This window comes from Hemiscyllium ocellatum, chromosome 8 (assembly GCF_020745735.1).
Source record: "Hemiscyllium ocellatum isolate sHemOce1 chromosome 8, sHemOce1.pat.X.cur, whole genome shotgun sequence".
Classification (NCBI taxonomy): Eukaryota; Metazoa; Chordata; class Chondrichthyes; order Orectolobiformes; family Hemiscylliidae; genus Hemiscyllium; species Hemiscyllium ocellatum.
The window spans coordinates 77060929-77076856 of record NC_083408.1 but is presented as its reverse complement, the minus strand read 5'-3'; the positions used below and the strand labels follow the sequence as shown (position 1 = coordinate 77076856).

At 43.3% G+C, this 15928-nt stretch overlaps 1 protein-coding gene across 4 annotated transcripts in view; it reads left to right on the top strand.

The window, feature by feature from the left end:
• The window catches only part of LOC132817939 (exocyst complex component 3-like), a 69799-nt gene that overhangs the window by 13725 nt on the left and 40146 nt on the right, over positions 1–15928 (top strand). For all 4 annotated transcript variants that reach the window (XM_060828487.1, XM_060828489.1, XM_060828486.1 and 1 more), the window contains exons 3-4: positions 2787–3441; positions 8589–8706. In XM_060828487.1, the coding sequence (XP_060684470.1) occupies positions 2787–3441; positions 8589–8706 (773 nt within the window). The remainder of the gene's footprint in view (positions 1–2786; positions 3442–8588; positions 8707–15928) is intronic.

Here is a 15928-nt window from a genome sequence, read left to right as displayed (position 1 = left end):
TCTTAGGTGTTCAGGTCAGATCTGGTGTGGGAGGGGAATTGCTGGTCAGTCTGGCGGCATAGATGTCAGTTTTGACGGTGGGGTTGGGGTATGAGCGGGGATTAGTTCCAGTGGCAGGAGACCAGGGTAGAGTGGGTCAGGGGTTGACTTGAGTCTGGCAGAAGGGATGGGGGAGTCGGGTCCAATGGCTACAGCAGAATGAGTTTCCGGTCCTGCATAAGGTTATGTCATATCCCTGGGATGGGGAGTGTTGGACTTTGGGGCTGTCAGGTCAGACTCTGGGGAGTGTAGTTGACGGTGTGTGATCTAAGTATGGGGTCAGTTTAATAGTTACTCAGGAATTAGACTATTGAATACATAGTCAAACTTTTCCTAAGTTACAATTTTACTGAATTTCATCAGAACTATCCAAAACCTTAAATTTTTATGGAGGCTTTCAAAGGGTTTCAGGCTTAGAGAAATTGGCCAGAAGAAATTTCCGTTTTCTAGGCAATTCCTTCAGTATGCTACAGTGGGGATTCTGCAGGGTCCCCATGTACAACTCTGATCTACTCTGGAGTAACAACTGTCCAGCCAGTAGAAAGTCTGCCCTAGTATTTGCTGAGAACGCAAAACCAAAATGGAGTTTGAGTGATGGAGGTTAAAAGACTTCAAGGTAACTTAGACCAGTTGAGTGAGTTGGAAAAAAGCATGTAGTAAGGATAAGTCTGAAGTTATCCACTTGGGCAGGAGAAATAGAATAATGGATTTTAATATAAAACGTGACAGGTTGAGCAAGTTTGGGTTTGAATTTCTGAGGAGTTGCACTCTCTCTCCGATTCCACTCCGGCCTTTCTCTTTCACAAAGGAAGGGAGGTCTGAATTTCTGAGGAGATTCCAAATCAAGCTCCCTAAGAAATGTGGAGCCGTAACTCCATTTTGACAGTTCTTTAGAACACTCAGGAATGAAACCTACACCCTGTTTCCAAGACAGTCAGCTACGGTATTCTGAAATTTTAAATGCCCTGACAGCCATTTTGGAAGCTGCTGTCAAATCCTAAGTACGTAAGATAAGTGTAATGTTGGGGTGCTGAAAGGATAGTGTTAGGCAGGTAAGGTGCCTCCTAAGGAGGGGTAGAATGCCAGATGAATAGAGGTGCAGTGCCAGATGGGTATGATGTGGAGTGGAAAGGATTATGGTGCCAGGGTGCAAAATGACATGGTAAGTTGATTCATTATTTAGGGTGGGACAAGATGGGGGCGAGAAATTTGGTGTAGTAGGGGAAGGTTTGGGTTAGGTTTGAAGGGTTCAGGTGCAGCGATGGAAGACACCTGGGGGTTTAAGTCTGGTCCTGTGGCAGGTGCATTCTGTTCTAGTCCAGTCCAGCAGGGGAAGGAGAGATGACAAGGGGTCAAGTTGGGTGTTAGGGAGGTCAGCTCCAGCCTGCCCCCAGTAGTTGAGTTGGGAGTTATTGTTGTCAGTCTTTGATGTAGTTACATATGAGTGAGGCAAGTGTGGTGTGTTTTTTTTTAAATAGCTACTCAGGTGTTGTATTATATATTTAATAGTCTAACTGCTCCTGAATAACTACTTTAGTTAATTTCATCAGAACCATCTGTAGTCTCCAATTTAAATAGAGATTTTTTGGAAGTTTTCTGGGTGTAATGGATTTGCCCAGCAGAGCAGAACTGGCCTGTTTCCACTGAGTTTCTGTTTCTAGGTTTTTCTGAAAAATGGTATTCGTGTTTCAATTTAATCACAGAATCTTGCATGCGTTAAAGAGCTGCATATAACTTGTATCAAAACAAGGATGCAATCACATTGCTTACACTTAAAAAATATATTTCATCTCTGTCAATTCTGTAGGTAACTATAATCTTCAAACTTTAGAGTGGCTGCTACCAACAAAAATTAACTTTTTTTTTTAATTTCTTGGGAAACCAGGAGGAGGAATGCATCTTGACTTCATGCTCCTCCTGATTAGAATGTGCATGCAGATATAAATTAAGCCAGAGGACCAATTTTCAGCTGCCTTTTCCCCTTTAATGTTGGGGAATGTACTCTAAGCACTGGGTATAAATCAATTTCCTTGCCTGTGGATCAGTTTTATTTATTTTATTTGTGCTGCCCAACCATCCGAATGCTTCCTTTATTTCTGGTTGCCAAAGAACCTGACTTCTCAAAGTGTGCTCTGCAAAACATCACACCATAGTCAAAGAATCTTGACTTGTAATCAATTGTTTAGGATATGTCCATCGATGTTCTACTAAGTAATTTCTATACAGTGCAGATCCTTCAGTCTATAAATTAATAGGTAACTCATCTCATTTAAATGACGTATGAAATTTTTATATCTTTTTGTAAGATCAAAGTCTGAAGTATGGGAATCCTTCAATATCCCTCTTTTTGGAGCTCCGGGTCAACAAAGGTAGTTATAACTACAAGTCCCAGATCCACCTGAGCATAGCTAATTCATTGAGGATTGAACTTAGAAACTTACTGGTTTCTGAGACTTAATGCCATACCACGCATTTACAGATCAAGCCATTGAAGGAGCTTACAAATTTCTTTACTGACAACCTACTCTGTTTATGATCAAATCTTTCTATTTCGGAAGGAGTTCCTAATACAGCAGAAACACTAGAATTTGAAATATTCTTCAAAGCCTTCATTCCTTATCACACATTGTGTGCACATTTATCCTTGAAACCCAACAGAGAAATAAAAATTACAACAAGTTGTTAATACAAATAGTACGCAAAATGTAATGCTTTTAAATTACTTACTCTATTTAAATGTTTTGCAGTAATGGAAATAAACCAGTTAATATCCCAAAACCTGTTACTGGAGGCAAATAAAAATATAAATAAATTGGAAGAAGAGTTGCTCCATGAAAAAGAGCATGAAAAAGATGAAAAATACCGCCAAGAATACGCAAAAAAAGTTCGTGATTTTAACTTACTCTGCGACAAGCTTGCTGAGCAATTGATATCCATAGTCACAAATTCATTCACGATAGCTAAACAAGACAGCAGAATTTTGTGTATGGTATCAAAGGTTGTTGAACTGGAAGAAGCAGCAGACAAAAGATGGGAAGAAAGAATGAATCCTCCTGCCACTAACTGTTTCAGACGTCCTCGGAAGTGGAACGATTTGTGGAAAGAAACAGTTTGTAAAAGTGTGCAAGAAAGAATAGCTACTGTGCCTTTACTTACAAAGCAGCAGGATGTAAAATGGCTTGCATTACACTTGGAACATCTTCAGCAAACTATTTTGGAAGACCTCAAAATTGTGAAAGATTTCATACAAAAATGTTACCCTGAAAATTACAAGGTTTTTAATGTCTATATAGAATGCTATCACCGTGCAATATCTTCTCACCTGGAGCGCATCCAACAGAAACATCTTGAATTGAATGAACTTTATTTGATTCTCAACTGGGTTCTTCATATCTACCAAAGGTATGTTATGTATATTTTTTCATTCATTTCTCTTTTGTATCATTCAATAAATTATGAATTCATGTACAATACACAGTTTTACAGTAGCAAATGTGTTGCTGGTCAAAGCACAGCAGGCCAGGCAGCATCTCAGGAATAGAGAATTCGACGTTTCGAGCATAAGCCCTTCATCAGGAATAAGAGAGAGAGAGCCAAGCAGGCTGAGATAAAAGGTAGGGAGGAGGGACTAGGGGGAGGGGCGGTGGAGGTGGGATAGGTGGAAGGAGGTCAAGGTGAGGGTGATAGGCCGGAGTGGGGTGGGGGCGGAGAGGTCAGGAAGAGGATTGCAGGTTAGGAGGGCGGTGCTGAGTTGAGGGAACCGACTGAGACAAGGTGGGGGGAGGGGAAATGAGGAAGCTGGAGAAATCTGAATTCATACCTTGTGGTTGGAGGGTTCCCAGGCGGAAGATGAGGCGCTCCTCCTCCAGCCGTCGTGTAGTTGTGTTCTGCCGGTGGAGGAGTCCAAGGACTTGCATGTCCTTGGTGGAGTGGGAGGGGGAGTTAAAGTGTTGAGCCACGGGGTGATTGGGTTGGTTGGTTCGGGCGGCCCAGAGGTGTTCTCTGAAGCGTTCCGCAAGTAAGCGGCCTGTCTCACCAATATAGAGGAGGCCACATCGGGTGCAGCGGATGCAATAGATGATGTGTGTGGAGGTACAGGTGAACTTGTGGCGGATATGGAAGGATCCCTTGGGGCCTTGGAGGGAAGTGAGTGTGGAGGTGTGGGTGCAAGTTTTACATTTCCTGCGGTTGCTGGGGAAGGTGCCGGGGGTGGAGGTTGGGTTGGTGGGGGGTGTGGATCTGACAAGGGAGTCACGAAGGGAGTGGTCCTTGCGGAACGCTGATAGGGGAGGGGAGGGAAATATATCCTTGGTGGTGGGGTCCGTTTGGAGGTGGCGGAAATGGCGGCGGATGATACGTTGTATGTGCAGGTTGGTGGGGTGGTAGGTGAGAACCAGTGGGGTTCTGTCTTGGTGGCGGTTGGAGGAGCGGGGCTCAAGGGCGGAGGAGCGGGAAGTGGAGGAGATGCGGTGGAGGGCATCGTCGATCACGTCTGGGGGGAATCTGCGGTCCTTGAAGAAGGAGGCCATCTGGGCTGTGCGGTGTTGGAATTGGTCCTCCTGGGAGCAGATGCGGCGGAGACGACGGAATTGGGAATATGGGATGGCGTTTTTACAGGGGGCAGGGTGGGAGGAGGTGTAGTCCAGTCCTCCCACCCTGCCCCCTGTAAAAACGCCATCCCATATTCCCAATTCCTTCGTCTCCGCCGCATCTGCTCCCAGGAGGACCAATTCCAACACTGCACAGCCCAGATGGCCTCCTTCTTCAAGGACCGCAGATTCCCCCCAGACGTGATCGACGATGCCCTCCACCGCATCTCCTCCACTTCCCGCTCCTCCGCCCTTGAGCCCCGCTCCTCCAACCGCCACCAAGACAGAACCCCACTGGTTCTCACCTACCACCCCACCAACCTGCACATACAACGTATCATCCGCCGCCATTTCCGCCACCTCCAAACGGACCCCACCACCAAGGATATATTTCCCTCCCCTCCCCTATCAGCGTTCCGCAAGGACCACTCCCTTCGTGACTCCCTTGTCAGATCCACACCCCCCACCAACCCAACCTCCACCCCCGGCACCTTCCCCTGCAACCGCAGGAAATGTAAAACTTGCACCCACACCTCCACACTCACTTCCCTCCAAGGCCCCAAGGGATCCTTCCATATCCGCCACAAGTTCACCTGTACCTCCACACACATCATCTATTGCATCCGCTGCACCCGATGTGGCCTCCTCTATATTGGTGAGACAGGCCGCTTACTTGCGGAACGCTTCAGAGAACACCTCTGGGCCGCCCGAACCAACCAACCCAATCACCCCGTGGCTCAACACTTTAACTCCCCCTCCCACTCCACCGAGGACATGCAAGTCCTTGGACTCCTCCACCGGCAGAACACAACTACACGACGGCTGGAGGAGGAGCGCCTCATCTTCCGCCTGGGAACCCTCCAACCACAAGGTATGAATTCAGATTTCTCCAGCTTCCTCATTTCCCCTCCCCCCACCTTGTCTCAGTCGGTTCCCTCAACTCAGCACCGCCCTCCTAACCTGCAATCCTCTTCCTGACCTCTCCGCCCCCACCCCACTCCGGCCTATCACCCTCACCTTGACCTCCTTCCACCTATCCCACCTCCACCGCCCCTCCCCCTAGTCCCTCCTCCCTACCTTTTATCTCAGCCTGCTTGGCTCTCTCTCTCTTATTCCTGATGAAGGGCTTATGCTCGAAACGTCGAATTCTCTATTCCTGAGATGCTGCCTGGCCTGCTGTGCTTTGACCAGCAACACATTTGCAGCTGTGATCTCCAGCATCTGCAGACCTCATTTTTTACTCGACAGTTTTACAGTAACCAAAGCTATACTGCTGCTAATATAAAGACAAGATTCTGCGGATGCTGGAAACCTGAATGAAGACCGAAAAGACCTGAAAAAACATAGCACCTCATTGTGGAGAGAGAATCAGAGTTAACATTTCAAGTCAATGACCTTTAGTTAGAAGAGTTTCTAAACAATAAAGGTAACGTCACCACAGTCCTTCTGGACCATTATGAGATGACTGGTGGTGGTTTAACCTGAGGGTCACCACACCTCAGACAAGAGGAGAGGTTGTGGAGGGGACTTCTTCATAGTAACCACAGCCAGTGTGGGAATTTAACCCACAACGTTGGCATCAGTCTGGATTGCAAACTAGCCACCCAGTTAACTGAGCTAACCAACGCCCATGTCATAGTATACCCCGGAGGACAATACTGAACTTGTATAACACACCTATGTAGCCAGCCTCTGGAATCTCACTGGTGTGAAAAGCTAAACTTTCAGACTGACAGGCTCAGCAAAGATGCTTGACAATCTAACATTGATCTTTTTCAAAAATTTGATTACTTAGAGAAGAAAGTTTGCTTTTCTATTCTTATCAAAATATGCTTCTTTCCTATTGATCACATTCTTGCTGAATTTCCATTGACTTCACTTCTGATTCACTGAATCTGATTATTTTTTCACTCACTCAATAAGTAAACTGAGTTTGTATAACAGTTGCAAGTGGTTCATGGAGGGTCATCAAATTATATCTTTGCTCCCACTAAGAGCTCAACATATGTTTTATTTATTACTTAATTAGCATTTTTTTTTTACTTAATATTTTCCATTTTTCTCCTCCCTATGGTCTGCATTCATAGTTACCAGGATACTGAACAGGGAGCCTGCTTTTAGGTCACAGCTACTTGTGTTCTGTAACTAACAACAAGGGAGTTATCAAAATGACAAATCATCCTCGCGATGCTATTTCCTACCCATGGAAACAAACATTGATTCCAACACTATAGAATTCAATTTTCATGTGAATTTTTTTCATTTGCAAGGATTTGACATGACCACACCAGAGTGGTCCATAAAGGACAAATGTTTGGTATTTCAAATTTTCCAATTTAGAAATGATCAGCAAAGCTTCTGTCTTAAACTAACCACCCCAGGAAAAAGACTGTCTATTTATCGTATCCGTGCCCCTCGTGATTTTATAAACCTCTAAGGTCACCCATCAGCCTCTGACGCTCCAGGGAAAATAGCCCCAGCCTGTTCAGCCTTTCCCTATAACTCAAATCCTCCAACCCTGGCAACGTCTGTGTAAATCTTTTCTGAACCCTTTCAAGTTTCACAATGTCTTTCCAATGGGAAGGATACCAGAATTGCACACAATGGTTCGACTACTGCTGGAATAATGTCCTGTACAGCCAAGCATGACCTCCCAACTCCTGTACTCAATATTCTGACCAATAAAGGAAAGCCTACCAAAAGCCACCTTCACTATCCTATCTACCTGGGACTCCACTTTCAAGGAGCTATGAACCTGCACTCCAAGATCTTGTTGTTCAGGAACACTCCCTAGGACCTTACCATTAAGTGCATAAGCCCTGTTAAGATTTGCTTTCCCAAAATGCAGCACCTCGCATTTATCTGAATTAAACTCCATCTGCCACCTCTTAGCCCATTGACCCATCTGATCAAGATCCTGTTGTAATCTGAGGTAACCTTCTTCGCTGTCCATTACACCTCCAATTTTGGTGTCATCTGGAAACTTACTAACTGTACCTCTTATGCTCACATCCAAATCATTTATGTAAATGACAAAAAGTACAGGACCCAGCACCGATCCTTGTGGCACTCCACTGGTCACAGGCCTCCAGTCTGAAAAACAACCCTCCACCACCAACCTCTGTCTTCTACCTTTGAGCCAGTTCTGTATCCAAATGGCTAGTTCTTGCTGTATTCCGTGAAATCTAACCTTGCTAACCAGTCTCCCATGGGCAACATTGTCAAACGCCTTACTGAAGTCCATATAGATCACAAAAAGTTCTCGGGATTTATCAACATTAATGAGTTTTGAGACATCCAGCAGTTCCTCCTTGAGATTCTTCTTCAAAATAGAAGTTTGGGCTTGATGGTAGGGGGAGAAGAATATAAAGGTCTGGGATAGTGTAATTGGAAGGAGAGAATAAATAGTAAAAATATAGAAGAAAAAAGCAAAAGGATAAGCAATCTTTGCAGTAAAGAAACAAAGCAATTGTTCCATTATGTGTGAATGGCAGAAGTATGCACAGCTGTATCTCAGGGTAAAATACATTAAACAAAGTTTGGACCTTATTTCAAAAGAAAAAGAATCAGATGGGGGTGGGGGGGGGGTCAGAATTCATCATTTGAAATAGTTGAACTCCAGTCCTGAAGGCTGTAAGCTGTTTAATTGGTAATTTGAAGATAACATACCATCCTGTTCTTCAAGCGTGCATTGAGCTTTATTAAAGCAATGCAGCTACCTTGCTTCAAGTCTGAAGAAGAGCCCTATTCAACTCAAAATGTTAACTTTCTCCACAAATGCTGCCAAAATAGCACTTGCTGTTTTTATTTTGGTTTACCAGCAACTGAAATATTTTGCTTTTATCAATTATTGCCTTAATTAGCCTCTAGTTCAAATAGATCAGGTTACTTCATTTGATATACCAGTTTGAGTGTGATATTCTGAAGATCAGGTGCCTAAATGTACCATTTTGTTTGCAGTGGTGATGTTATGAGTCATCCTGATCTCTCACCAGAGGTGAATATGAAAGAACTTGGACCTTTGTTAGACCAAGAGATTATGGAAAATGTCATGGACAAATATGCTAAAGCATTGAAGGTATGAATTAAGTGATGAATAGTAACACTCAAGTAATTTACTAAAGGTGAACAACATTTTACAAGTGCAGGATGGCTTAAATCAAGTCCCTGATGCAAAATGCCTTCCTTATTTTGGTCAAATGTTTTGCATAACAAGGTTATTGTCCCCAAACTTGATCTCTCATACAGAAGGTGTGTCACCTTTTCTTTTTGACAGCTCTTCTGGAACAGGAGGGTATGGGTCAATGAGCAGAGTAAGAAGGATTTGTTCTCAGCTTAACAAAATTAAACTTGAAACTAGGTCTCCAGCAAAAAATCATTTTTCTTCAAGCCATGAAAGAAATGAAATCTTGCAAAGGTGGGAGTGGTCAGTCAGGTGACTAATGTATCGCCACTCTGACTTTTTTATTATCAAGGTTGTCATAACTATTAGGACTATTCATTAAACTTTTATAGGGTGGGGAAGCAGTGTTTGGAAACCAGCACAGCTTCGTAATTTAATTCTGCAGCCCCTAAATCAAAGTGGTTTTTTTTTACTTGTGAGCACAAGGACATTGGAGAGTTGCTGCAATATGGACAAAATTGCATTTATGCCGCTGGTTTCACAACTTGAATTACTTTTTCAATTGTTCATGCTCATCTCTAGTCATTTATGATCTTGATTAATTGACCTTTTGAAGGTGGTGATGACATGCCTTCAACTGTTGCTGCAATCAGTTTTGTGCAGGTATACCCACAATCCTGTTAGGGAGGAAGTTTTGGGATTTTGACCCTGTGGCACTGAAGGAAGAGAAATTTAGTTCTAAGTGGGATGCGACTAGCTCGGATGGGAATTTGCAGGTGGTGGTGTTCCCATGTATCTGTTATCTTGTCCTGCTAGATGGTAGTGTCATGGTTTGGAAGGTGCTGTTAATGAATTTATGTAATGCGCCTTATAAATGGTATACTTTAACAATGCTGTCGCTTTAAAAAGGTTATTTTGGGCCTTGGTTTTTCTTTGAACAGAGATTGTAAAGGCAGAGATAACAAAGTCTAGGAAGTAACAGTTTAACAATGGAAGGAGATTGGACAATTCTCTTAGTTCAGGTCTTTACTGGGGTTTTTATTTTAGCTGTCGTAGTCGCAGTGTGTTTTAACTCCAGGGAGTTGTAAGCTTCAGTAAAGAATTCCTGACATTTTCTCTGAAACCTCTCTCTGAAGGCTGTTTCCTTCTGCCTGTAAGAATCTGTTGAATTTAAGAACATAAGAACTAGGTGTACGAGTAGGCCATCCGGCCTTTGGAGCCCACTCCACTTTTCAGTGTGATCATGACTGATCTTTCCGTGACTTCAGCTCCACTTACCCACCCTCTCACCATAACCCTTAATTCCTTTACTGTTCAAAAAATGATCTCTTAGCTTAACAAACATTTACTGAGGAAGCCACTGGCATGGTGGCTCAGTGGTTAGCACTACTGCCTCCCAGTGCCAGGGACCAGGGTTCAATTCCAGCCTCTGGCAACTGTCTGTATGGAGTTTGCATATTCTCCCCCTGTCTGTGTGGGTTTTCTCTCACAATCCAAATATGTGCAGGTTAGGTGGATTGGCCATGCTAACTTGCCCATGGTTTTAAGGGATGTACAGGTTAGGTGCATTAGTCAGGGGTAAATATAGAGTAATAGGGAATGGGTTCGAGTGGGATACGTTTTGGAGGGTCAGTGTGGACCTGTTGGGCCAAAAGGCCTATTTCCACACTGTAGGGATTCTACTTCACTAAACCTGGAATTCCACAGATTCCCAACCCTCTGGGTGAAGAAGGTCCTTCTCAATTCAGTCCTCAGTCTGCTCCCCCTAATTTTGAGGCTGTGCCCTCCTGTCCTAGTTACACCTGCCAGTGGAAACATCCTCTCTACTTCTATCTTATCTATTTCCTTTAATTCTGTACGTTTCTGCACCCGCCACCCCCATTCTTCCAGATTCCAATGATTATAATCCCAGTCCACTCAGTCTCTCTTCAAACCCGCCTCCTCAACTCCAGAATCAACTTAGTGAACCTCCTCTGCACCCCCTCTTGTGCCAGTATACCTTCCTCAAGTAAGGAAACCAAAACGGTATGCAGTCCTCCACCAGCACCCTATACAGTTGCAACATAACCTCCCTGCTTTGACACTGAATCTCTTTAGCAATGAAGGACAAAATTCTATTTGCCTTCCTAATTACCTGTTGCACCTACAGACCAACATTCTGTGATTCATGCACAAGGACATCCAGGTCCCTCTGCACAGCAGCATGTTGCATTTTTTTTACAATTCAAATAGTCCTTTTTACTATTATTCCTGCCAAAATGGATGACTTCACATTTATTAACATAGTACTTCATCTGCTGGACCTTTGCCCACTCACTTAAACAATCTATGTCCCTTTTTCTGGAGTAGAGTGGTGCTGGAAAAGCACAGCAGTTCAGGCAGTATCTGAGGAGCAGGAAAATTGACGTTTCAGGCAAAAGCCCTTCATCAGGGATATGTCCCTCTGCAAAGTTTCACAGTCCTCTGCACACTTTGCTCCACCACTCATCTTAGTGCCATCCACAAACTTTGACACCGTATACGTGGTCCCCAACTCTAAATTATTCATGTAAATTGTGCACAATTGCAGTCCCAACACTGATCTCTGAAGCATGCTAATAGTCACTGATCACCAACTTTTTTGTCACAAAGCTAGTCTCTTTTTTTTCTATAAACTCTTCCTTGGCTCTAAGACTGTCCTTCGTTTTTTTTCAGAGGGGCAATAAACTGGGCCGGACTCCAATCCGTTTGGTTTGGTACAGAGATGGAAAAAGGTTGTGGTTCTGTTCGCCGAGCTGGGAATTTGTGTTACAGACGTTTCGTCCCCTGTCTAGGTGACATCCTCAGTGCTTGGGAGCCTCCTGTGAAGTGCTTCTGTGATCTTTCCTCCAGCATTTGTAGTAGTTTGAATCTGCTGCTTCCGATTGTCAGTTCCAGCTGTCCATTGCAGTGGCCGGTATATTGGGTCCAGGTCGATGTGCTTATTGATTGAATCTGTGGATGAGTGCCATGTCTCTAGGAATTCCCTGGCTGTTCTCTGTTTGCTTGTCCTATAATAGTAGTGTTGTCCCAGTCGAATTCATGTTGCTTGTCCTCTGCATGTGTGGCTACTAAGGATAGCTGGTCGTGTTGTCTCGTGGCTAGTTGGTGTTCATGGATGCGGATGCCGATACCCAGCCAGAGCAAAACCAACGTAGTGTACAAAATCCCATGCAAGGACTGCACAAAACACTACATAGGACAAACAGGAAGACAGCTAACGATCCACATCCATGAACACCAACTAGCCACGAAACGACACGACCAACTATCCTTAGTAGCCACACAAGCAGATGACGAGCAACATGAGTTCAACTAGGACAACACTATTATCATAGAACAAGCCAAACAGAGAACAGCCAGGGAATTCCTAGAGACATGGCACTCATCCACAGATTCAATCAATAAGCACATCGACCTGGACCCAATATACCGACCACTGCAACGGACAGCTGGAACTGACAACCAGAAGCGGCAGATTCAAATTACTACAAATGCCGGAGGAAAGATCACAGAGGCACTTTACAGGAGGCTCCCAAGCACTGAGGATGTCACCTAGACAGGGGACGAAACGTCTGCAACACAAATTCCCAGCTCGGCGAACAGAACCACAACCACGAGCACTTGAGCTACAAATCTTCTCACAAACTATGAAAAAGAATTTTGAGGCCTTTTGTTTACATGTAAACAGAGGAGACTTCAGGCCAAAATGGTCATGTTTTAGATGTGACCTGTATAACGAAAGGGTGGTGGTCAGCGCTCTAGCTGAGCTGAGTAGTTTTAGTTCAACAGGGAGCTGTGTGGGAACTCTCTCTTTTCTGCCTTTCAACTTCAACCTGTAAATATGTTCCATTTGTATTGGTTTTTAAAGGGAATTTGCTTATTGGGATTGTTGTGTATATTCAGAACAGCATAATTAAGTCTACTTAGATAGGCTGAGTTCTGTAGGGGTTCTGTTTCATTGTGTAATTTTGTAAATCAACTTTTAAAATCTAGCAGTCAATCTAGCTATCTTACTCCAAGTAATTTTCACTGTACGCTTACCAAAACAAATTGCAAAGTTATGATCTGTGGCTGCCTGCTCAAGAATATTTTGAGTGATCTGGACAGGTCCATAACAGATTGGGGGTTTGTCAGGAATTTTAAACAGCGAGTGGTAGGTGCTAGTGTCTTTATTTCGGATGTTGGTTCGGTTGGATAGACAAAGCTTGGGATAGGAATGGCTCTTTCAGTCGCCAAAAGTTTTGTGGATGCAGTTTGGAAGGTGAATAAGACCAGTTGCAAGAATTAGCAAGGAAACAGATGAGAAATGGGCAGGCATTCATCAAATTGTTTTGCCAGTAGGGTATAGAAAGGAGAAGCTGTGAGTGGCACAAGAGCTACCACTTGGTGGTCATTTAGGGGTGAGGAAAACACAGGCTAAAATATAAAGACTTTTTTTTCACTGGCCTGGACTAAACAAAGATGTAGTTGAATTTTGCCAGATATTTCATACATGTCAGCTAATCAGAAAACCACAGGCAATTATAAAACCTGCACCTTTTTAATACCTATTCCAGCATTGAGGAACCTTTTACAAGAGTCTTGATTGTGGAGGTCCCCTACCTCAAACAGAAAGTGGGAATAAATATTTATTAACAATAATGGATGTGTCGACTAGATTTCCAGAGGCAATCCCATTATGTAACATCACAGCTCAAAGGGTTGTAGATGAACTACTTAATTCTCTTTGACTAGATATGGACTACCAACAGAGATCCAGTCAGATCAAGGATCAAACTTCACATCCAAACTATTCAAGGAAGTTATGGAAAACTTGGGTATAAAGCAATTCAAATCTACTGTGTACATCCGGAATCACAGGGAGCGCTGGAGAGATGGCATCAAACACTGAAGACCAGATGGAAGGCTATGGTCAGGATTATCCAGATGATTGTGATGAGGGAATTCCATTTGTACTTTTTTACAATCAGAGATGCACCAAATGAATCGACCAAATTCGGTTCATTTGAATTAACTTTCGGCATGAAGTAAGAGGACTGTTAAAATTGATTAAGGAGAAATTAATAAGTCAGAATTCAGAGACCATCTATTTGGATCACCTCAAATTTTAGACAATGATTAAATAGACCTGGAGAGTTGGCTAGGCAGCATTTAAAAGCATCATAGCATACAATGAAACAGAAGTGGTTAAGAAATCATAAATCCCCAATTTTGCAATTGGGGATAAGATATTACTGCTATTTCCAGTAACAGGTGAACCTTTAAAAACAAGGTTTAGTGGACCTTACCAAATTGAGTTAGGTGAACTACTTGCTAAGGACTCCAGACAGGAAGAAATCTCAGTGTGTCATGTGCATATGCTCAAAAGGTATTTGATAGGGAAGGAAAGCAAGAGGAGGAGTTAATGATTACAGCACAGAAGGAAGAACCAAGTTCAGAGGATTCTGAATTGGACATTCCTCAAATCAAATTGGACAATGAGAAAGTTATCAGAAATTGGAATAAATTATTGAGTTACCTTCCACAAAAAAAGTGAAGTGACCTGAAAGAGTTACTACTATAACATGGGGAGATATGCAGAAATAAACTGGGAAGTACTAACCTAATTGTGCATGATGTAGATATAGGAGACGCAGTTCTGATTTAAAGGGTTATGCCTATAAGGATGTTTCTTAAAGTTGGCTCAGGTTCAGAAGGAGATCGAGCACATCCAAGATTGCATATTGAAGTGAGTTAGTGACTGGAGCTCACCCATGGTCATGGTGCCAAAGCCAGATGCTACCCAACGGTTACATGTGGACTATTGCAAAGTCAACGCCATTACAAAGACTGATGCATATCCAATTCCATGGTCGCAGGACTGTCAAAAAAGTGGGAAAAGCGACTTGCATTTCTAAGTTGGACTTGCTCAGAGGCTCCTGGCAAGTCCTTCTGTCAGAGAGCGCAATGGTAATTTCATAACACCAAATGGACTATATCAGTTCAAAGTCATGCTATTTGGTTTGAAAACGCTCTAGCCACATTTCAGAGACTGACTAATAAGGTCATTGCCAGGTTACCCAACTATGTGATGTATATTGATAACCTGGTGATTTTTCGTCCCTCATGGAAGGAACATTTACAGCATTTATCAGAGTTGTTCAATCGACTTTGGAAGGCAGGCTTGATGGTAAATCTATATAAAAGTGAATTTGCCAAAGCCCAAGCTGTCATTCTGGGCCATGTTATTGGTCATGGACAAATGGCCCCATGAGATGCAAAAACGAAAGTAATTGGGGAATTTCCCACACCGTCAACAAAAAAAAGCGGTACTACGGTTCTTGGGATTGAGTAGATTTTATCAAAAGTTTGTGCCGACTTTAGCTGTGTGTGGCTGCTCCACTCACCGAATTGTTTAAAAAAGAGAGCATGACTTTTCAGTGGACAACAGACTGTCAAAAGGCATTTGACAGCCTAAAAACTGTTAAGCACTGCCCCAGTATTAGCCTCAACAGATAATATGAAGCGTTTCAAGGTGGCTATCGATGCCAGTGATGTGGATGTCGGTGCAGTGCTCCTGCAGCAGGGTGAAGAAGGGATTGAAAGACCCATCTGGTATCTTTCCAGGAAGGTGAATGTAGATCAACAGAAATATTCAACGGTGGAGAAAGAGACTTGGTGTTGGCATTACAATATTTCTGTGTTTATATTGCCGGCAATGCATCAGAGACAACTGTATACACTGATCAAAACCCATTGACATTTGTGGAAAAATTTTAAGGACAAAAATATCAGGCTGTTTAGATTGAATGGCTGCAACAAGCTCCATGTGACAATTCACCAAATCCATAATCAAATCCATGTCAGTCTTCTTGCGTGTTGTTGGCACTTCAGTCCTACCACGCAAGTGGAGAGTTTTTCATAACACTGCTGGTTTGTGCCTTGTAGATGATGGACAGGCTATGGGGAGTCAGAAGGTGAGTTATGATATTGTTGTTGGGCTAGTAATCCAGATACCCAGATAAAGCCCTGGGGCTATGGATTGAAATCCTACCACGGGACATGGTAGAATCTGACTTTTGTTTTTAATTGCCCGAGGGTGAGTTCCAGGATTTTGACCAAGCAATGTTAGGAATGGTGATTATATTTCCAAGTGAAAGGACTGAGTTACTTGGGG